We start from the raw sequence: 23542 nt of genomic DNA on the forward strand, positions 1-23542 counted from the left end.
CCTCACCTGTCTCAGGTAAGACCAGCATTGAACGAGGAGGCTGTTCGATAGAGATGCGCTGAAGCCGCCTCAAAATGGCACAGGCCCTCTTTTTATTTATTTATTTCCCCCTTCCCCCCCAGCAAAAATGATTGGGTTTATTTTGATGTATGTGTCATACTTCGGAGCAAGGCTGAAGAATTTTAGTTTTGAGATGGCAGCCTGTTTCAATCTTCGGTCCCCTCTGGGCCGGCTGGGGATGATGGAGGAGATTGTCAAGCACATTTAGAGGGCATTGCACGGGGGAACAACACGGTGTATGGATGTCATTCTGCAGTTTTGAAGGCTGCGGGGGGGGGGGGCAGAGCGGGTGGAAGATGTACTGAAAACTTGGTGACTGCTGATCGTCTGTCTTAGTCCCTGCTAAAGGGATTAAAAGATTGGAACTTGAAAAGAGGGGAATTCAGCTGCTGGATGCTGCTTAGCAACTCTTTTTAATGTCTTGTTTTTGAGTAATACAGAAGGAGGAAGGGAGGAGGAGGAGGAGGAGAAGCAGAAAAAGGAGGAGGAGGAGAAGGAAAAGGAGCAGGAGGAGGAGAGGCAGAAAGAAGAGAAGCAGGAGGAGGAGGAGAAGCAGAAAAAGTAAATGGAGGAGGAGGAGGAAGAGCAGAAAAAAGAGGGGGAGCAGAAGGAAAAGGAAGAGGAAAAGAAGCAGCAGGAGGAGGAGGAGGAGGAGAGGCAGAAAGGAAGAGGAGTAGGAGCAGTAGGAGAAGAAGCAGGAGGAGGAGAGGCAGAAAGAAGCAGGAGGAGGAGAAGCAGAAGGAGAAGTAAATGGAGGAGGAGGAGGAGCAGAAAAAGGAGGAGGAGCAGAAGGAAAAGGAAGAAGAAAAGCAGCAGGAGGAGGAGAAGGAGGAGGAGAAGCAGAAGAAGCAGGAGGAGGAGAGACAGAAGGAGGAAGAGCAGGAGGAGGAGGAGAAGCAGAAGGAGGAGAAACAGAAGCAGAAGCAGGAGGAAGAGAAGGAGCGTTCCAGATAAAAGATGCTTTACCTTTTATTAAATATACATTTCTCTTTAAGGAGCAGTTACCTTTGCAGTTACCCATTGGACCTTTTTTATAGGATGGCCCTGAAAATAAAGATTTCCGTTTGGCTTAAGGTGGAGCTTAACAAATCCCAGTCACCAGTTTTTGTTACTTAAACACAGTGGGCGGATTTGGAAATAAAAATACTTGAAAGATACCGAAGTCAGTCTTTCGCCATCCACGGATTTCCTCTTTCAATTAAATTTGATATAACACTTCCAAAGCGGTTAACAGCAAAGCGACTAATAATACAGAACCACACGTTATTAAACATGATTGTGGGGTAATAAAAACCAGACACTTAGGGACAAATGGAATACAAAGTGCGAGACATACCATGAAAATAATATTAGGACGGTGGGGGGGGGGAGATTAAAATGATCCAGTGTCACTGCCTGTCAATTGCTGTTTAGGAACAGTCTATGAAAATGCCAGACCAAAATAGAAAATATACGTGCTGTCAAAAGTCTTGAAAGGCAGATATTGGCAACTCTCTCTTTAGGCAAGATAATTGCCGTGCCACCAACAACTCATCTATTGCTGTTGTCCTGATTTAACTGTTAGAGATAGTTTTCTTTCTTTGTTTCTTTTTTTTTTTTTTAAATAAAGTTTTCTAAACTGGTATGAGTCTGTATCGATTGGGCAGCTTATAAGTTGAATTGAATGAAGGAATGAATGAGATTTGATTTCCTCTAAACAAATCTGAACGTTGGGCGTATTTCCCCCCCCAAAAAATGATAATATGTTTCTGTAGAGCAATATTTCGTTCTATAAACGAAATTGCCTTTTGATTTACCTTTTGAAAGCTAAAGCATATAAGGAACGATTGCTGGAATTGGGTATGTCTAGTTTAATGAAGAGAAGGACGAGGGGGGACATGATAGCAGTCTTCCAATATCTCAGGGGCTGCCCCAAAGAAGAGGGAGTCAAGCTAGTCTCCAAAGCACCTGAAGGCAGGACGAGAAGCAACGGATGGAAACTAATCAGAGAGAGAAGCAACCTAGAACTAAGGAGAAACTTCCTGACAGTTAGAACAATTAACCAGTGGAACAACCTGCCTCCAGAAGCGGTGAATGCTCCAACACTGGAAGTTTTTAAGAAGAGACTGGACAGCCATTTGTCTGGAATGGTATAGGGTTTCCTGCCTGAGTAGAGGGTTGGACTACATGACCTCCAAGGTCCCTTCCAACTTTATTATTATTGTTTTGTTGTTGACCTGGAAGGGAACCATCTAGCTACTTTTATGCAGTGAACACAGAACGAAATATTTAGATTTTTTAGTAGAGCAACCCCAGTAACACCCACAAAATGTCAAAAAGACATGAAGTTAATTTCGTTTGTATTCCGTTTTGACTCTTGTGTAAGTTGGAACAGACCATCTTCCGTCACTGTGGCTTACCTCTTTTAAACCTTGGGTTAGAGGACAAAGTACCAAAAAATCTTAAAAGCTTGACCAACTTGATTGCGTAGGATTTATACTCCGCTTTTCCGCTCCAGCAAGGAGTCAGGGCGCTAAGCTACTTTTAACAAAACATCAAGATTCAGAACAATAAAGTCAACACAGAAATCATACAGCCGTTAAAAATTTGGTGAGAAAACTACATGTTCCCAGATTTCCTACACCTCTGAAGATGTACAATGTTCTTGTTTTTTGGGGTTTTGTTAATGTTTTCTTACCCTTTTCATTTGGGACATCCTTTTAAACTGGTAGGAAGGTGAGGCAAAGGGAATAATATTCAGAAAATCAACTTAACGGAGTCTGCATCACTAATATCTTAATGCTTTCCATCCTAGTTTTTCACAAATGGTTTTCTTCTTTTTTTCCCCCCCTTCTCTCTTCTAGATTTCGACTTTAGTGTGCCGGGCTCCATGAAACTTCACAATCTCATTTCGAAACTGAAGAAGTGGATCAAAATCCTGGAGGCCAAAACCAAGCAGCTACCCAAATTTTTTCTCATTGAGGAAAAGTGCCGTTTTCTTAGCAATTTCTCTGCCCAGACTGCAGACGTGGAAATTCCAGGAGAATTTCTTATGCCCAAACCAACACACTACTACATCAAAATTGCCCGGTAAGGGAAGGCAGGTAAAATGAAGAACTTGGTTCTAGTGTTGTGATCCTGGATACTGTTCTCCAAGCTTTCTTTTAATGGATTCATTGGAAATCTTTTCAAGTCGTGGATTGAAGAGCAAGATGCTTTTGAGGATAGAAGATTCTGATAAAAGAGGATCTGTGTTGCTCAGGGTTGAACTGTGGGATCCTTGGTGCTCTCTGAGCTGGGTGGTTGTTTTCTGGCGGACGTCTCATTACCCAACTATGTAATGCTGTCGGTATTAGAAAGGAGTGGGGGTTGCGGAATGGAAGAGGAGGAGAAAGGGAAGGAGAAGGAAGAGCAAGAGGAAGCCTCTGGGATCCTTGGTGCTGTCTGAGCTTGATGGGTTTTCTTGCAGACATTTAATTACCCAACTAGGTAACATGATCAGTGCTAGAAGGGAGTGGAGTTGGCGGAGTGGAGGAGGAGGAGGAGAAGAAGAGGAAGACTGGGGGGGCGGTCTTTGGCGTACTCTGAGCTTGATGCTTTTCTTGCAGACATTTAATTACCAAACTAGGTAACATCAGTGCTAGAAGGGAGTGGGGGAGGAGGAGAAAGTGAAGGAGGAGGAAGACTGTGGGGTGATTGGTGCTCTCTGAGCTTGGTGGTTTCCTTGCAGACGTTTCATGACCCAACTAGGGAACATCATCAGTGCTAGAAGGGACTTGTCTATAAACAGAGCAAACTCTGCTTCTTTCTAGTACTCACGATGTGCAAAATAAGAGTGGAAACCGGTTGTAAATCTTTCTTCAGTGCCGTTGTAACTTCAAACGGCCACTATATAAATATTTGTAAGTCAAGGACTACCTAGTATATAGACCAGTCTTTTTCCAACGTGGGACAAGCTTAAAAGCAGGCTGCGACTCAGGGATCCCGTAGTCCACAATTGTGGACTTGAGGAGACCACAGTTCAGTAAGGCTGGTGCTCAGGACAAGCATCCTCTCAGGGGTTGTGTGGTTTCTGGCTCAGAAAAGCGTTTCCGATTGCGTGCTCCAGCGTGCTCCTTCCCCCCCCCCCCCCGTGTGTGTTTTCAAGAAGTTTTGTCACTCTGTTTGGAGGAGACAAAAGGACAGTGTGTATCCGCGGCAGCTTTTCACAGAAAACACTAATCTCAGCTGAGCCCCCGGTAATAGAAAAACGCAGTTGCTTAAAAGGTTGTATCGTTACAAAAATTCATAATGCCGGTGTTTCGTCGAGCGGCATAATGGGCTTCCTATTGTTAGCGGTTTTAAGTAAGGTAATAGAATTCCTCCTCTCTTTTTTTTCTTTTTTTAAAAAAAATCTGGCTTTCATCTCAAAAGGAGAGAAAAAAGGAAGCTTTAAGAATCTGGAAAAATCAGCTGCTTTTTATCTCCCCCCCCCCGATAGATTTATGCCCAGAGTAGAGATAGTCCAGAAACACAACACAGCAGCCCGAAGACTCTACATCCGAGGCCACAATGGGAAGATCTACCCCTACCTTGTCATGAACGATGCTTGCTTGACCGAGTCGCGTCGAGAGGAACGCGTCCTGCAGCTTCTCCGCCTCCTGAACCCTTGTTTAGAAAAGAGAAAAGAGACCACCAAGAGACACCTTTTCTTCACTGGTGAGTTTGAAAAGGTTGAGGGGCACCAGAAATGCTTTAACACTGGAGTGGGGGGGGGAGATTGTTCTCTGTTCAGTGAACTGTGAGAAGGACAGGCCAAAGTCAGAACATAGAAGATAGGGATGGAAAAGGGAGCTCAGAGGTCTTCTAGTCCAACCTGCTGCTCAAGGCACGAGACCTTATACCAGGGGTCTTTAAATTTGGCCCTTTTATGACTGTGGACTTCAACTCCCCAAATTCAAGGAGAGAAGCAACCTAGAATTAAGGAGAAACTTCCTGACAGTTAGAACAATTAGCCAGTGGAACAACCTGCCTCCAGAAGTTGTGGGTGCTCCATCACTGGAGGTTTTTAAAGAAGAGACTGGACAGCCATTTGTCTGAAATGGTATATGGCAGAGGTAGGCAATCTTGGCTGTTTTGTGACTTGTGGACTTCAGTACCCAGAATTCCTGAACCAGCCATGTTGACAGGAATTCTGGGAGTTGAAGTCCACAAGTCATAAAAGAGCCAAGGTTGCCTACCCCTGGTATAGGGTTTCCTGCCTCAGCAGGGGTTGGACTAGATGACCTCCAAGGTCCCTTCCAGAGGAACAACCGGATGATACAAGCTGAGTCAATCAGTGGAACAGGCTGTCCTGTGAATCGGTGATGTCTTCTTCCTTGGGCGATCCTCTTTCAGAGATGTATATCTTACAGAGTAGGAAGTTGGGCTGGTCATAAATGGTCATAAAATTGGGCATGATTGACTTAATATGCGTCTTGCTTAGCAGCAGAACCTAACGGTCACTGTGTTGGCAAAATAACACAATGCTGGCATTGTTCATTCCTACCGCTCTGTTAAAATGTCAGATTTCTCTTCCGTTAACAATTTGTGTGCGTCGTCTTTTATTTTATTTTATTTTTCGCTTCTCAATTATATTTGATTATACCATTCAACAAAACCTTTTGGTTCTGGAGGCTTTTATTTATTATAGGTTTTTTTTTTAACCATTCTGTGAGTTTACTGATGGCTGACTATACATATATTGGCCTGTCGCACGCTTTGCGTATAATAAAAGGAAAAAACAAACAAACAAGCACCCACCAAGAATAGGCTGGGGAAGTAAATACTTCAATCAGAGTCATTTTTAACAACCCATTTGAGATGGGAGGTATTGTTACTTTAATGCTTTTTTCCTCTCCCCCCCCCCTTTCTCTTTTCTGCACCCAAATTTTGACAGCTCTTATTTATTTGCAACAAAGCCCAATTTAGGCTATCTGAGGCTTGGCAAATTAAAAACCCGATGTAGCTTTTCTAAGCCTGTCTTTAAAGAAACAGCAATCTGGCAGGGTCCATAAAGAGGAAGGTAGACCTTGTGAAGGCTGATGACTCATTTAATGACCGCATTGCTTAGAGCAGAAGACCAACATTTCATGCCTTAACTAAGGAAAGCAAACGTGGGTTGTTAATCTGTACAAAAATCACCCTTCCGTCCTGCCTAAGAGCAGTGTAAGAAAAGAGCCGGCAGAGCTGGGGAGGGTGGAGTTAAGTGTGTCATCAACCTAGAGTTCTTAACGTGGCCACAAATGGTTCAAGTCCAACCCCTCTTGACTTCCATGACCGTTAATCTGGCACCAATTTAATAATGACCAGATTCTTGTGTATAGGCTTGAGCAATACATCTTTGAACTATAACATAACCTATTTGCAATCAGCTAGTGGCCTTCAGATCTCCAGTAGCATGGTCTAGCAACCGAGGCAGGGAACCGTGCATCCTTCCCAGAGTTATATGTTAGCTTGTTCAGACTTAATCTTTGCCAGGTTGATTGTCAATTTTGGGTGGTCTTATTGTGAGCGCACTCTCTCTCTCTCTCTTTTCTTTCTTTCTTTCTTTCTTTCTTTCTTTCTTTCTTTCTTTCTTTCTTTCTTTCTTTCTTTCTTTCTTTCTTTCTTTCTTTCTTTCTTTCTCTTTCTCGAGCTCTTGAGAATGCTGTGAGGGATGCCCAAAGATCACAATGCCCTTCACTTAATCATCTCAGCTTCTGCATAATGGTTGATGAAATACTGTAGCTTTTATTTAAACGGGCTATTCTCCCAGTCCTTTGTCTCTCTTTCAGTCTCCACCCATTGTTTCTCCCTCCTCAAGAAATTACCTTGGGATCAGTCCAAGCCTTGACAAGAGAAACAGTTGTCCACCCATCACAAAGCATGCACGGGCACACGGTGGCCTCACGTTCCTCACTTTTCTCTCCCACAAAAGGGGGTGTGCCATGTTGCAGCTGTTGTCTGTCATGGTTGTAAGGTTTCCAGTAGAACGTCAGAAAAGCTTGAAAAATGTGCTGACTGGATTTTTTTTTTTAACAGCATCTGCAGTGGATCAATCAACTCAATATTGTAGCTGTGATTTTGCGGGTGGACAAAGCTTGCCTGATTTTGCGTGAAAAATCTGCTCGACTCAGAGGCTAGGTCAGGGCTGTCCAACCTTGGCAACTTTTAAGACCTGTGGACTTCCAACTCCCAGAATTCAACTCCCAGAATTTAACTCTCAAAATTCTGAGACTTCAACTCCCAGAATTCCCCAGTTAGCTGTGGACTTCAGCTCCCAGAATTCAACTGCCCAAATTCTGAGACTTCAGCTGCCAGAATTCCTCACATAGCTGTGGACTTCAGCTCCCGGAATTCAACTCCCAGAATTCTGGGACTTCAACTCTGGGAGTTGAAGTCCACAGGTCTTAAGTTGTCAAAGTTGGGTACCCCTGGGCTAGGATATGGAATAGGCTGTTGGCTGTCACGGATGCAAGAGGGTGTGCGCAAACATTTCAGGCACAAAATAGCTACGTCGAGTGCTTCAGCTTAAAAGTTATGGCCATAGGTTACCAGCAAGGGCATAATTGAGATTAGAAGAAAGATTACTGAGGCTTCTGGACAAGATTTGAAGGTAGATGGACACATGCTAGGATGTTTTGGATTTCTTAGTGGTGCTCCTTCCTACCGTTTTCCACGAAATGAATGGCTCCTTTTTTTTTGCCCCCCTCGTATTTCCCTTCTCCAGTTCCCCGCGTTGTGGCTGTCTCTCCCCAGATGCGTCTTGTGGAGGACAATCCGTCTTCTCTCTCCCTGGTGGAGATCTACAAGCAACGCTGCGCCAAGAAAGGGATTGAGCACGACAGCCCAATTTCTCGCTACTACGACCGGCTGGCGACCGTCCAGGCACGAGGGACCCAGGCCAGCCATCAGGTACTGCATCCCAGAAAATGCTGTCCACTTAGTGTCCAGTTCTGGTTACCGCCATTCAAAAAGAAGACTAAGATTTTAAAAAGAGTGCAGAGAAGAGCAAAAACGATTAAGGACTGGAGGCTCAGACACAGGGAGGACGGTTGCTGGAATTGGGTCTGTCTAGTTTAATGAAGAGAAGGATGAGGGGGGACAGGATAGCAGTCTTCCCAGTTTCTCAGGGGCTGCCCCAAAGAAGAGGGAGTCAAGCTATTCTCCAAAGCACCTGAAGGCAGGACAAGAAGCAACGGGTGGAAACTCATCAAGGAGAGAAGCAACCTGGAACTACGGAGAAACTTCCTGACAGTCAGAACAATTAACCAGTGGAACAGCCTGCCTCCAGAAGTTGTGAATGCTCCAACACTGGAAGTTTTTAAGAAGAGAATGGACAGCCATTTTTCTGAAATTGTATAGGTTTTTCTGCTTGAGCAGGAGGTTGGAGTAGATGGCCTACTCCAGCCCTGTTATTCTATGTCCTAGTGTTGTTTACTCAAGAGATTGGTCTTTTACGGTTGGCATTTAAACTCTGTTCCCACGCCTTTCCCTTAATCGCCTTCCTCTGACTAAAACACAGTTTGACTCTTCCCGAGGAGGTACAAATTAAATCTTCCATTACCATCCTTGCTCATCCATTTCCGATCAGAAATGGTTAGCTTAAAAGGTTTAAAATTTATAGGCGGGCCAAAAGTTGTCCTTGACCCCATTTTTAATTCCAGGTGCCCCGTATCTCGAAAGTTCACCTGCTAATAAGGAACCTTTTCATTCTTTGCCCAGCCTTAAAAAAAATCAAGTGACTTGGAACATCTGTCTCCTTTTCTTCTTCTTTTTTTTTTTTTTTGCCAGGCACTTGCCTTCGGCTCGCAGAAATTTTGTCTCTCTAAATAATTTAATTTGAGCAAGTGTAGTGATTGTTCTTTTCAAGCAGCTCCCCTCTTTATTTCCAACTCCAATTAATTAAGCCCGTTCAGGCTGTAGTCATTCATTACGGGTGACTTATAGATATTTACACGGGAGACCCAGCTTGCCCGCAGAAGGTGTGGGAGCAAAAAACCTGTAGAGGTTCTCCAGCCAGCCATGAAGGGTAGAGTTGGAAGGACCAGAAGATCCAGTGTTTCTCTATCTTGGGAATGGTGAAGATGGGTGGACCAACTCCCAGGATTCCCCAGACAGCATGGGGAAGCCATTCGGCAGCCACGCTTTCTCAACAAGCTGAGAATTGAAGTCCACCCATCTTAAAGTTGCAGAAAAACACCGCATTGAACAGTTAAGATTTGACCACCCCAAAAGCGATAGGGAAAAAGACCAGGGCCAGGGACCCCCCCCCAAGACTTAAGATTTAAATCATAACATTTCTCCAGCCTTTGCGGACCCCCCCCCCTGTGATGACATTGCAGCCTGCAGGGGTCTGAGGAGTACAGATTGAGAAGCATTGTCCTACACCAGGGGTCTTCAAACTTGGCCCTTTTAGGACTTGTGGACTTCAACTCCCAGAATTCCTCAGCCAGGCCCACAAGTCATAAAAGGGCCAAGTTTGAAGACCCCTGGCCTACACCAGCCAACGTCACCAGCCCACCTCCTGACCCAACTTCACTCTTCCCGTCTCAGGTCCTCCGGGATATTCTGAAAGAAGTTCAGGGCAACATGGTGCCACGCAGCATGCTGAAGGAGTGGGCCCTTCACACCTTCCCCAACGCCACCGACTACTGGACCTTCCGGAAGATGTTCACAATCCAGCTGGCGCTGATCGGGTTTGCGGAATTCGTCTTCCATTTGAACCGACTCAACCCGGAGATGCTGCAGGTTGCTCAGGTAGGTTTTGATGGACCTTACCTAGGAGAAGTGACCCGTGCAGTGACCCTCCCCCCCATACATACCTCGACAACATTTTGTTTAGCGACCGTTGGAAGTTACAGCGGCGCTGGAAAAAAAAAGCGACTTGATCTTTTCCCCCCACACGACCGTTGCAGCCTCCCCTGTGGCCGCACCATCACAATGCAGGCCCTTGGCAACGGACTCCTATTTATGATGGTCGCAGTGTGTCCCGGGGGGGTGTGTGTCACGTGATCCCCTTTTGCAAGCAAAAGTCAACGGGGGAAGCCAGGTCCACTTAATCAAGCCTGTCCCTGATTTAACTAGTGCAGGGATTCACTTCACAGTTGGGGCAAGGAAGGGTGTAAAATGGGGCCAAATCTCGCTTAGCGACTGTCTTGCTTAGCAACGGAAGTGTTGGGTTGAGTGGTGGCCATAAGGCGAGGAGCACCTGTTACCGCACGTCTGTTCCTCGCAGAAGAAGGAAACTCCGATGTCTTCTCTGGCCATTGCTGGTGAAGAGGTTGGGAAGAAGATGAGAAGACTTTTGTCTTTTCCTTGACTTGCTCCTAAGGTGAAAAGATGCTGAGTTTGCTGAAATTTTAATGGATCCCTCCTCCTCCTCCTCCTCCTCCTCTCCATAAACCCCACTCTCTTCTAGCACTGATGATGTTTCCTAGTTTGGTAATGAAGTGTCTGCAAGAAAAACAGGTTCAGAGAGCACCAAGGACCCCACAATCTTCCTCCTCCTCTCCATAAACCACACTCTGTTCTAGCACTGATGATGTTACCCAGTTGGGTCATGAAACGTCTGCAAGAAAACAACCAAGCTCAGAGACCATCAAGGACTCCACAGGCCTCCTCCTCCTCCCCCCCTGCAAAACCCACTCCATTCTAGCACTGATGATGCTACCTAGTTTGGTAATGAAACATCTGCAAGAAAACCACAAGCTCAAAGAGCACCCAGGACCCTTCAGTCGTCGTTCTCCTCCTCCTCCTCCTCCTCCTCCTTTCTGCCTCCCCCTTCCAGTTCTCAACCATCCCTTTTCAGCTGCATTGTCAGGTGGAACATTGAAAATTCTTGCATAGAGAAAAAAAAAGCAGAAACAAGAGCAGTTCCCCCCCCTCCCACCCCCTCAGGCTGACCCATCCAGCAGCACAACAAAAGAAGCCATTATTTAGGATTGATACCTCGCTGAGAAAGTTTATACCTGTCATCTTTATACGCCGGTTAATAGAGGGCTGTGTTCAAAGCTGAATTTCTTGTTAACCTCTCTGTGCCGATCCTGACCGGCCTCGCGCATGCGCGTGTGTGTGTGTGTGTGTGTGTGTGTGTGTGTTAGAAAAAGCCTTTGCATGAATGTAATCGCAAACGTCAAATGGAATTGAATAGGGGGAGCCCCTCTTTTTTTAGTCTTAATCTCTAGGGGGCCACGTGACCCCCCCTGCAAGAAAAGGTTAAGGGAGGGGAGGAAAAACAAGGTGGGAAACAGAGATACCAAATAACTATCTCTTTTTTCTGGCATTTTCTTCCTCAAAATAAACAAAAATGTAAGAGTGCAAGAAAAACAGTCTTCATGCACTTTTTCTCGATGCTGCTGTAACTTCGGCCACGATACAAACGGTTGTAAATTGAGGACTTCCTGCACATTGTCTCTTAACAATTAATTTTGGAAGCCTCTGGGGGCCACCCAGGAGATTTTGGGAGGCAGCCCCGGGTGGCCCCAGGCTGTGCATTATTGTTTTTGAGTAATTTTCTTCCCATTTTTCTCTGTCGCTCCTTCCAACGTTGTGCTTGTGTGTCGTCCCAATGCTTAGGATACAGGCAAATTAAACGTGGCCTACTTCCGGTTTGACATCAACGATGCTACAGGGGATCTGGACGCCAACCGTCCCGTCCCGTTCCGGCTCACCCCAAACATTTCGGAATTCCTGACCACCATCGGGGTCTCTGGGCCCCTCACAGCATCCATGATTGCTGTGGCTCGTTGTTTTGCTCAGCCAAACTTCAAGGTAAGCGTGTAATGGGTCAGGGTGGACAAGGACGGGGGCACCCGGTCGCTCCGTCAGCTGCCAGAAAATTTACTGATGCATTGATTTTAAATGGATCGATTTATTATTTATTTGTGTGCTGCCTTCATTATTTTTAGAAGTAACGTAAGGCAGTGGACATATCCAGCACACCTTCCTCCTCCTGTTTTCCTCACAACAATGATCCTGTGAGGTGGGTTGGGCTGAGAGAGAGGGATTGGCCAAAGTCACCCAGCTGGCTTGCATGGCTAAGGTGGGACTAGAACTCACCGTCTCCTGATGATTGGCCCAAAGTCATCCAGCTGATGTTCATGCCTAAGGCGGGACTAGAACTCACAGTCTCCTGGTGATTGGCTCAAAGTCACCCAGCTGGCTTGCATGGCTAAGGTGGGACTAGAACTCACAATCTCCTAGTGATTGGCCCAAAGTCACCCAGCTGGCTTGCATGGCTAAGGCAGGACTAGAATTCACCGTCTCCTGGTGATTGACCCAAAGTCACCCAGCTAGCATTCACATCAAAAGTGGGACTAGAACTCACCATCTCCTGGTTTCTAGTCTGGCACCTTAACCAAACTGGTTCTCTTTAGTTTCTATTTATTTATTAAATTTATATGCCACCCGTATCATTGTGTCAAGTTACTCTGGGCGGCTTACAGTTGTATAAAGACATAAACATAAGGGTATTAAAAGCATTGAAATTAAGTTTAACAAGAATAAAAGAGAGTAATCCATCTGCAGAGCCATATTTTATCTGTAGAGGCAGATAAGCTATCGCAACTATCCTGATGTTGTCAATACAGAATTGTATATTCTGGATATTTAAATTATCAGTTCGGTCCTGCCAGTTAATGACCACAATAAAGAAATTTACATTTATAATAATTTACGATGATCACCCCGGAGACATTATCATAAATTGTGCCAAATTAGCATTAAATTGTAACAGATTGTGATGACCGCCCAGGATAAATTATCATAAATTGTAATAAATTATGATTCTTATCCTGGCTAAATGATCATAAATGCAGCCTCCCCACCCTACTCTTGAAAAGAGGATCCGATTAAAATATTTTAGCACTTCCCATGTTTCTGAAGTATAAAACCTCCGGCTTCAGTCGTTCTGGCTTGGTCCAGACTGTGCATTCAAACCCTCTTCTTATTTGGCTTATTCTTAAGTGAACTTGTTGACATAAAGAGTTCAAATAAAGGCCTAGAAAGTCCTAAAAGAGTATTTCCAGAATGGTCCCAAATTCCACCATCGTTCTAATCCAGAACTGGGCATTTTATGACTTCTGAGCCACATATGGCCCTCCCTGGTCCACGTGAATTGTTTTTATTTTGAAGGAGGCCATATGTAAAAGACTTACATAGGTGCGTGTGTGTATGCCTACACCTCTTCACAGCCCTTTGGGTTCAGCCCTCCACAACAGCTCAAGGTTCTCCTGTGGCTCCTTGGAAAAATTAATAGCCCATTCCTGCTCTAATCTGCCTTCTAAGTGGAATTGGCTCATCTTTTTCCCACCTTCATAGGAATCAAAGATCAAGGGAAGTGTTAGTACCACTTTATAATGCCTTGGGTAAGACCACTTTTGGCATATTGCGTCCAGATTTGGTCACCATGATACAAAAAAGATGTTGAGGCTCTGGAAAGAGTGCAGAGAAGAGCAACAAAGATGGAGATTAAAGAATGTTTGCAGGAATTGGGTGTGTCTGGTTTAATGAAAAGAAGGACTAGGGCTGACACGATAGCAGTCTTCCAATATTTGAGGGGTTGTCATAATGAAGGGGGGGGGTGTCAACCCAGTCTCCAAAGCACCTGAAGGCAGAACAAGAAGCAACGGATGGAAAGTAGTCAAGGAGAGAACCAACCTAGCAATAAGGAGAAATTTCCTGACAATGAGAACAATTAATCAGTGGAACAATTAATCAGTGGTTGTGGGACACCTTCTGGAAGGCTATTAATGAATGGAATGGCTTATCTCCAGAAGTTGTGGGTGCTCCATCTCTGGAAGTTTTCCAGAAGAGACTGGACAGCCATTTGTCTGGAGTGGTATTGGGTCTCCTGCTTGAAGATCTTCAAGATCCCTCCCACCTCTTATTCTCTTCTCTTCCAGGTTGACGGCATCCTGAAAACCGTGCTGCGCGATGAAACCATTGCTTGGCATAAGAAAACCCAAGAGGACACATCCTCCCCGCTCTCAGCAGCTGGGCAGCCAGAGAACATGGACAGCCAGCAGCTGGTGTCGCTGGTTCAGAAAGCTGTGACTGCCATCATGACCCGGCTCCATAACTTGGCTCAGTTCGAAGGCGGAGAGAGTAAAGTCAACACCTTGGTTGCGGCCGCTAATAGCTTAGACAACCTCTGTCGCATGGACCCAGCCTGGCATCCGTGGCTGTAGATGTGTCCTTAAGACTTGAAGGATGGCAAGGCCAGTTGAGACATGACAAGGTCCTTCACACCCATCACGGATGGTTCTTCATCCATCCTGGCCCTGATGTTTCCAGCATGATCATGTTTCCATGAGTAGTTATGTTTATAGATTCTTTCTTTATCATGCTGACATCACTCCAGTCCAGTGGGGGGGGGGTCATCTGAAGGACGAGATTTGAACTTTGCACCTCGATCAATCTTTATTTTACATTGTGAGCAAGAAGAGGGAAGATGCTGGCAAGAGTTGAGACTTGCCCAAGAGTTCTAGTCAATTTTATTTTATTTTCAAAAAGAATTATCCCCACCTCGAGGATCTTGATGTGCAAAGATTTTTTTCCCCGTTTTTTTAAAACTGTTTACTTTCCAGTCGATACCAAGACAGGGGAAAGATCATTTTAATCCAGGCATTGTACAGCGGGGGTTTTTTTGTAAGAAAGATGTACAGGAAAAAATCCTTCTTTTTTGGGTTGGTGTTGTTATTGTTTTGGTTGCTAGTTGGTAAAAAAAAAAGAAGATCAAATTGTGCTATTTTATTTTTTCCCTGCAGAGCTTTTTGCAGTGAAAGTGAACCCATTTCTGAGTTGGCGAATCCCTTAGGCCTAAGAGGAACTTTCTAAACCTGAAATTGTTGTCCGTTAAAACAAGTATTTGGAAGGAACCCATTCGCGCAAATCCCCAAACTTTTGAATACCCCACGATGTCTTTTGTTTTCCAGCTCCGACACATTTTAAATGTATATCCTTCAGTAACTTCCCTGAGGAGCTGGGTGGTTTTTTTTTTGTTTTGTTTAGTTTTAGCTGTGTAATTTAAAAAGAAAAGAGAAATTGTTTTTATCGCATCCATCTTAGCCTTTTTTATATATATAAAACCGTACCGCAATATTGAGAATGTTCCAGTTCAAATTTGTAAGGAGTGAACTTTTTTCTTCGGAATAAATATTTTCTAAAATGCTAGGAATGGCCTTTGTTTGGCTCGTGGGTGCTTTTTCAAGTGGCCATAAAAAAGAGATGATGAAGGACATACCCCCTCAGGAGAAGAAGAAGGAAAAAAAAAAAGGAACAGAGTGCTTTTAAAAACAAGAGATATTTTTTTTCTCCTGACTTTTAAGTTGCAGGCACTGCATAAAGAGCAGATGCAAAATTGCCTTCATATTCAAACGTTCTAAGAACCAGGTGCTCACCCTTCCCTCCCTCCATATTAATTACTTTTTTCTCATCAGGAATTTCTCAAATGACTCCAATTCCCATGTTGCTTGGAATTCTGAAAGAAAAATAGTGGCTGGTGGGATCGTCTGCAGGTAGTGGCTTCAAAAACCTAGAAAGACATAGAGAGTCTTGCGAAACTAAAGCAAGCTAGTGGTATTCTATGACCGTAATGGAGCCTGTTCATGAAGGCTTAATTCATGTTTTGCTAATGGCCACATTCCTTCTCCAAGGTCATCTTTGCAGCAAGATCTTAGAAGGAGATAGAGATTTGAAGGACAGCCAGAAGCAGCCTTGCCAGCTGGTCTTCTGGGATACGGGTATTTTGAATCACCCACATATGCCCTTGGATCCAAGGTGGACTGTAGATTTCAAAGAAGAATTAGTCCATCCAAGAACTAATGGAAGGTCAGGAGTTCCCTTAAAGCAACAATCAGCAAAGAGAACACATATGCTTTGGGTGCGTGATGCAGACACCTGATGCACTACAACGGTTATGCTTTGTGAAGTGGAGGGAAGCAGAAGACGACCAAGGAGACAGAGGACATCCTGAATATGGTTACCAGCCTCAAAAATTAATGTTTGCTAGGTTTGAAGTGGGAACTGTAGCAGGGTTAGCAGAACAATGATCTGGAATCTGCTCTCATTGACGTCTGTCAGTTGTACTTTGGATTTTGGCAATGGTTTGGCTTAATGTCAACCGTCCAGCTGGCGAATTCAATATTGAAGAAAGTCTACGGTCTTGAGGTGCCATAAGAGATCATCTTTATTGAGTACACAGACCGGCACTGAAGAAGCAAAATCAACTCTAGTTTTCCCGCGCTAAAATCTGGTTAGTTAACAATGGTTTTTCATAACCCCCACGTTGCCCGATCACATCCTTTCTGTCTGTTGTGGGAATTGTCCACTTCTGCTTTTGATTACCTTGGGTCTTGAAACTCCCAGTTTCTTTCCCAGGGTTTCCCTCCCCCCTGTTTCTATGGCAAGTTGAGTAACAACAGAAGTTAACAAGCATCTTAGCAATTCAACCTTGACACTTAATGTAGGAGGATAGATTTGGGTTTGGGTGCTTAAACATCTAAGCCATGACAATGGCATTAAAATGTGAGTTCTTCCTTTCTCAAGTCTTCAAGCAGAGGCTGGACTACTTACTCCTGATATTTTGGGAGGTTCTACATCAAGAAACAGATAGGACTGGTTGACCGTCAGCCCTTCAAGATGGACCAAGATCAAGAAAGAGAGACCACGGGATGACTAGAACTAGATTTTATGCAGACCGCCTAGCGCAGTGTTTCTCAACCTTGACCATTTTAAGGCATGTGGACTTCAACTCCCAGAATTCCACAGCCAGCAATGCTGGCTGTGGAATTCTGGGAGTTGAAGTCCACATGCCTTAAAATTGTCAAGGTTGAGAAACACTGGCCTAACGGAATCTTACAGGATTCTTCCTGACTGCATTGTCCTCCCTTTCTCCATCTTCTACTCCAGGAAATCAGGAAAGATCCACCCTGGTCCCAAGACATGTTTTATAGCTCTGAATTACTTCCACCAAGGTCGTCTCCATGCCGTGGCCTCTTCTGTCTTGCTTCTACTCTCCTGATCCATGAGACCCAAATGAGAGAGCCGCAAGTCAAATTTTGATTCCTGTACAAGTTCCTTGTTAGAATTCCCTCTCCAGCCATCTGTGTTGCAGTCTGCTGCTCGGAGCAACTGCCAAGGAAGCCCACCCTTCAGCCAAGAAGGGTCAGGGGGCTGGCATTTATTATTTTCAAAGGTGACATTTGCTTTGTAGAACCCACTGCAGTTAACAGCTCCCAGCCCCAAGCCACGGCTTGATGGCCATTCTCCTTGGGGGAGATAGAATATTTATCTGCAGCGGCTGTCAGAATCCCACCCTCATCCATCAAAGTTTGCCCTGCTTGGACCCTCCATCAGTGCTGACTTCACAGGTTTTCTTAAGAAAAGCTTCCAATCTCTTATCTTGGAGAGGACAGAGGGCCCTGGGTGACTTTTGACTTCAAAGCCCATTAATTCTTGTCTCCCTGCATTGCCTGGAGATATTTATAAAGCGTGGACATTAATGGATCAAATCCTCTCATTCAGCAAGATCTTTTTGATCAGGCTACAGGGCTGCGTTGGGTACTTTGAAACTGGATGTCGTGGTCCGTGAAAACGATTTTTTGGGGGAGACAGGAGGAAGAGACGTTAACAGTAACCTTAGCATAAAGATCGAGCTGGTATCCCTGGGTCTGGACCACCTAGACGGAATAACATCATTCTTTCATGTCTGAAGGAACATCTCTTCCCCCTCTTTCACAGTTGAAGAAACGAAGGAAGGAAGGTTATTTCTGTGATGGTCTACCCCTTCCCTTTCCTTATCTGATGGTGGCCTATTCTGTGGCTCTTCCTCCTATCTCCTAAGTTCATTTGCACACAGCGTGACCTCAATTGGATAGTCCACAAGATTCCTTTCTTTCTGAGGGCTCAGCTGCCTCTGATCTGTTGTCTGATCCACGATTCTTGCTTCTCTCTCCCGACGTCATCCCTACATACCCTTCCACTGAGTCAAGAACATACCAAAACCCCTGACGGACAGCTTGATGTCCATTCACCATTTTAATGGAGGCCGGTGTCACTCAAGTTGTAAACTTCTTTCTACCACTGAGCCAACAATTCCTCTCTCGCCCACTTCTTCGGGGAAAACCCAGCAATTATTCTATAAAACAGAGCTAGACGTTGATAGATGTATTTTTAAAGTAATATAAACTCTGTAGGTGGCTGTCAGTTTTCTTTTTTTTTTTCCCCTCTTCCTTCCAAGATAATTCCATTGCTTTTTATTATATCGTCTTTAATAAAATCAATTCTTTCTCATACAACAATAATCGGTAAAAACAGAAGGCTGTTGATCAGGACGAAACAAAACAGCCGCTTCGTTCTTTTCGCACAACACGTGTAATCCGATGGGTAAAAACCTTGTGGTTACATCAGTACAACAAGCCAAGCTAGGATATTTTTTTTTAAGGGTGTGTGTGTTTGTGTGTGTGAAAACCCATTTGCTTCATTCAGGTCTGGATATAGTCTGAGATTCCAGAAAAAGGAATAGGTCAATTCCCCAATTGCAGATTCCCCAGTCCCTAGGCAGAGATTGTTTTCCTGGATTTTTAGTTTTCAGCGGCAAAATAAAGCTTTATTATTCGATTCCAGCAATCAACCTAGTTACAAAATTGGGGGCTTTGGGAGTTGTGTAGACTATTCATTGACCATTCCTATTCTCCCTTCTGGAACATGTCCAAGGAAAATCATGCATTCGAAAATAACAACACAGTTATTTTAACAAAATTCCCCCCAGGCTGAGTAGTGGCTCTAATTGAGTTCCTTTTCCTTCTAGATTGTTAATCATCTAGAGCAGGGGTAGGCAACCTTGGCTCTTTTATGACTCGTGGACTTCAACTCCCAGAATTCCTCAGCCAGCATAGTCATAAAAGAGCCAAGGTTGCCTAGCCCTGCTCTAGAGGGACCCTGAATCCGGTTCTGGACCCATGAGACATAAAGATCTGCCTTAAAACGTCACTACCATCCAGCAAAGAAAACTCCACAAGCAATCGGTGGTCTGCAACACAACACAACACATGCCATTTAAGTTACAACACTCGGTCTACAAAACTTCCACCACACTCAAGGAGCAAATTTAGTTGTCTTGGTTCACTTAGTTGCGGTGCGTACAGGCAATCCTCGGCTTACGACCACACTGAGCCCCAAACTTTATGTCACTAAGTGAGATAGTTAGCTATTCAGTGGATTTTACCCCATTCTATGACTTTTCTTGCCCCAGTTTTTAAGCTGATCCTGCAGCTGTCCAGTTAGTGACACGGTTGTTAAGTCAATCCTGCTTCCCCGTTGACTTTGCTTGTCAGAAGATCGCCAAAGGAAATCACGTCACACGCGCGCACACACACACACACACACACACCCCTCGGGACCCTGCAACTGTCAGAAGTACAGGCCAGTCACCAAGCCTCTGAATTTTGATCACGTGACCGTACGGATGCTAAGAAAATCATAACTGCAAGGGACTGGTCATAAATCCCCTTTTCCAGGGTTGTGATAACTCTGACACTAAAAAGAAATGGTTATAACTTGAGGACTATCTCCAGTAGATGGATAATGAGGATAATTAGATTTTTTTTATCCATTTAGCTGGGTGTAATGCTTTCATTATACCTGACCTGGATAGCTTTCCAGCATGCCTGCCCTATTAAAATCCACAGTCCCCACGTTAATGGGTTTTGTTTTCATCAGGTTGTAACAAGGACTGGCAGATCTGCATATTCTCCAAGCGAGCTGAGAACGCAGGCAAATGCTCAAATTTTATTACTACCTGACAGAGACATAATGATTTTCCGAGAATCTCATTACCATCATGTTATGTGATGATTTAAGTTAAAACAGGGGCGCCCACATGCATTTTGTTTTGTGCAAAAGCCTAGAAGGTTTGGCGTTGGGGGGAAGAGAGAAGAGTACAGACCTTTTAAAAATATCTGAACCCAGGGAAAGATCAACATGTTGATCCCCAATGATTTGTTTGTGTGGGGGGCAACCATCTCGATTCCATTTATGTTTCTCCAGCTTTTAAGTTTTCAGAAAGCTCCCTGGAGTATATATATCCCATGGCGACAATTGAAAACTAGACAATTTAAGGAATTGTCTCTGTGCCACGCCATTTAATCTGCAGGGACCTTGGTGAGCACCTGAAAGACGAAGAATTGTTGGGGACAAACTAAGCAATGACATTGTCAACTAAGGTGGGCATCTCTAGGCTAGAGTTTGGGTCTTAAGCTATTATAGGCATTCCTGAGCTCTGATTGGATGAACCGTGGCTTATGGGACAAGGACAGATCCTGAACTAAACTTAGATTAGTCTACCCAATAGATAAGGATAAGATATGTGGTTAAATGGGAAGGCTGGGGATGATAGCTCCTAGGTGATTTTGAGAAAACTCAGAAAATCTGACCTGGTTGGTCCACCAAGCTCAGAGAGCACCAAGGACCTCACACCATCATTCCTCCTCCTCCTCCTCCTCCTCCTCCTCCTCCTCCTCCTCCTCCTCCTCCTCCTCCTCCTCCTCCTCCCTGCAAACTCCACTCCTTTCCAACACTGATGATGTTATCTACAGTGTAGTGGGGCAATGAAAAATATCTGCAAGAAAACAACCAAACTCAGAGAGCACCAAGAACCCTACAGACCTCCTCCTCCTCTTCCCCTTCCTCCACTCCACACACTCCACACCCTTCTACCACTGACGTTACCTAGTTGGGTAATGAAACATCTGCAAGAAAACCACCAAGTTCAGAGAGCACCAAGGACCCCACAGTTCAACCATGAGCTACAAATATCCTCTTCTATTGATAGTACGTACTGTCAAAGGCAGGGTCTTTCTCTCTATATACCCTCTCCCCAACCACCAGCAAGAAGACCAGCCTAAGTTAAGTGTAGGGTGCAAGCAGCTTTTCTCCATTTTGGCAGATGTTTAAGGCGACGGTGTAAGCAACAGATGACAAGAAGGCAGATGTGGAGCAAGCTAGAGACACATCCGCAGTGATGGCTGATCTGAGTAATGAACCAGCAAGCCCATTGCAGCTGCGATGGCATCTCCTCAAATGACAATATCGCTCTTGCAATATTCATCTCCGGCTTCCGAATATCTCCTGCGACGGTCGGTTCCTTTTCCTTCCCCTTCTCCCAGATCCCTCCATAATTCTTGCATGGAGAAGAAACATTACATTGATTGTATCGACTAGGAGAGAAATAAGGTCACTGCACAAACAGCCTTTTGAGTGGAAGGCAGTTAGCAAGGCGGCAAGGACTGTGTTTTAAATAAGCTTAAGGGGACTTGATGGCAAGACAATATTCTGTCCTATTTATTTCCAAGCAGACTGTCAGGGCCATTACGGTGCAGGAGAGTTAACGGGGAAGGTTTCTGTTTGCGAATGAGTGCTGCGGTTATTTTGTTGTTGTCGTCCTCTAGGATGGCATTTGGTTTATATTTTAACTGAACGTGGGCATGGGCAAACTTTGAAGGCAGGAAAACCAAGGTGGGCATTTTCTGTTGTCCTCTCTAACCAGATCCCTGCAACCTGCACAGCCCCCAAGGAGTCCACACCAAATGGCTCAGTTTGGGCCACTCCCGGGAGAGACGTCTGTTTTGTCGCCTTGAAAATGGAACCTTTTAGAGCTTTTGCTTGAAAGGGCAGGGGGCTGTGTTGTGGGTTGCAACGATTGCATTCAGGGGCAAATCTAAGGGCTGTTCACAACCCCACCCCCTTCCGGTCTCAAGCCTGACTTGGTAACCCACCATTGCATTGTTGAATTGAGACCCTTGGGGCTCTCCGAGCTTGGTGGTTTTCTTGCGAAGAAACATCAGTGCGCAGAGGAGGAGGAGGAGGAGGAGGAGGATATCCTTGGTGGTCTTTGAGCTTGGTGGTTTTCTTGCAGATCTTTCATTACCAAACTAGGTAACATCTTCAGTGCTAGAAGGGAGTGAGGTTTGCAGAGTGGAGGAGAAGGAAAGGAGGTGGTGGTGGTGGTGGAGGAGGGTTAAAACTAGGCTAACAATCAAACAGTAAACAACAGCCTCATTAAAGAACTTTCCAACAAGAAAAGCCATATTCCTACCAACACCGATAGGGCAAGCCACTTGCCTATAAACAAAAAGAAAACCTCGCTCCCTTCTAATACTGATGATGTTATGTAGTTGGGTAATGAAAGATCTGAAAGAAAACAAGTTCGGGGAATACCAAAGACCCCCTAGTCATCGTCATTGTCATTCTCCTCCTCCTCCTCCTCCTCCTCCTCCTCCTCCTCCTCCTCCTCCTCCTCCTCCTCCTCCTCCTCCTCCTCCCTGCTAAGCTCATTGTCTTGCACAGTTTGTTCTTTTTTATCGTTCTGGGGGGGGGGAGGAAAGGGGTGTTGTGTGGTGTGATGGGAGAGCTAAGTCAACAGCAGGCCTGCCTATCAAATGTCCCCCCATTATTCTGGGCAAGCAGATTTAGAGTATGACAGTAGAGAAGACTTCACCGTTGCAGCGTGGATTCCTTGCCACTCCGTTCTCATAGACCTTGGCCAGTTAATTAATTTGGCAATTAAATCTGAAGGAGTTCTTTGCTCATTGTTTATGTGCGTGTGTCAAAATGGAAGGCATTGTTTGGAGAGGCCGGTTAATTAATTAATTGGTGCTCATTAACTGGGAGGCAGTCTCAAATCACTTTCTTTGCAACGAAGAAGCTCTGAATTCTGTTCGGGAATGCGTCTCCGAGAAGGCAAGTATTAGATGTTGTTTTCATTACCTGTCGGGCTAGTCTTTTGGGGCAATCTACGAATTCGGTGACAAATCAAACTCTTGTAAAAAAAAATTCATCAGAGCAAGGGAGGAAAAACAGCATAAGGTACCAGCTCGGTTGTAAATAGTGGGAGAGCTACGATCATTTGTTTTTATTTATCTGTATTCTGCCTTTTATTATTTTTACGAATAACTCAAGGTAGCGAACATCCAGCACACTTCTTCCTCTTGTTTTCCCCACAACAACAACAACTGTGTGAGTTGGATTGGGCTGAGAGAGAGGGACTGACCCAATGTCATCCAGCCGGCTTTCATGGCTAAGGCAGGACTTGAACTCACCGCCTCCTGGTGACTGGCCCAAAGTCACCCAGTCGGCTTTCATGCCTAAGGCAGGACTAGAACTCACCGTCTCCTGGTGACTGGCCCAAAGTCACCCAGTCAGTTTTTCATATCTAAAGTGGAACTAGAATTCACGGTCTCCTAGTGATTTGGCCCAAAGTCCCCCAGCCAGTTTTCATGCCTACGGCAAGACTAAAACTCATGATCTCCAGCTTTCAACCCTCCCCATCTCTCCCCTCCCCTTCCTCCCTTCCCCGTGACTTGCAAATTTGTTTCGTTTTTTAAAAAGTCCAGAGTTCTCCACTGTTTGTGAACAGATGCTTTTTTTGCTGAAAATGAAAGGCTGTTTGTGGTGTGCTCCTTGGAGTGGATAGCTCAGCCGTGGCAATTAATAATCAAACACC

General features: G+C 44.9%; 1 protein-coding gene across 4 annotated transcripts in view; it reads left to right on the forward strand.

Moving 5' to 3' along the window:
- The window catches only part of LOC120315678 (transformation/transcription domain associated protein), an 84185-nt gene extending 68972 nt beyond the window's left edge, over nucleotides 1-15213 (forward strand). For 3 of the 4 annotated variants that reach the window (XM_039360431.1, XM_039360430.1, XM_039360432.1), the window contains 6 exons: nucleotides 2904-3129; nucleotides 4520-4737; nucleotides 7769-7953; nucleotides 9595-9798; nucleotides 11617-11811; nucleotides 13944-14228. In XM_039360431.1, the coding sequence (XP_039216365.1) occupies nucleotides 2904-3129; nucleotides 4520-4737; nucleotides 7769-7953; nucleotides 9595-9798; nucleotides 11617-11811; nucleotides 13944-14228 (1313 nt within the window). Of the gene's footprint in view, nucleotides 1-2903; nucleotides 3130-4519; nucleotides 4738-7768; nucleotides 7954-9594; nucleotides 9799-11616; nucleotides 11812-13943 lie in introns of all 4 variants that reach the window. The other variant, XM_039360429.1, reaches the window with a different exon arrangement.
- Nucleotides 15214-23542: the final 8329 nt, after the last annotated feature.

The sequence above is a fragment of the Crotalus tigris genome, unplaced genomic scaffold (assembly GCF_016545835.1).
Source record: "Crotalus tigris isolate CLP2741 ecotype Arizona unplaced genomic scaffold, ASM1654583v1 scf7180000019173.45859301935:6455823, whole genome shotgun sequence".
Lineage (NCBI taxonomy): Eukaryota > Metazoa > Chordata > Lepidosauria > Squamata > Viperidae > Crotalus > Crotalus tigris.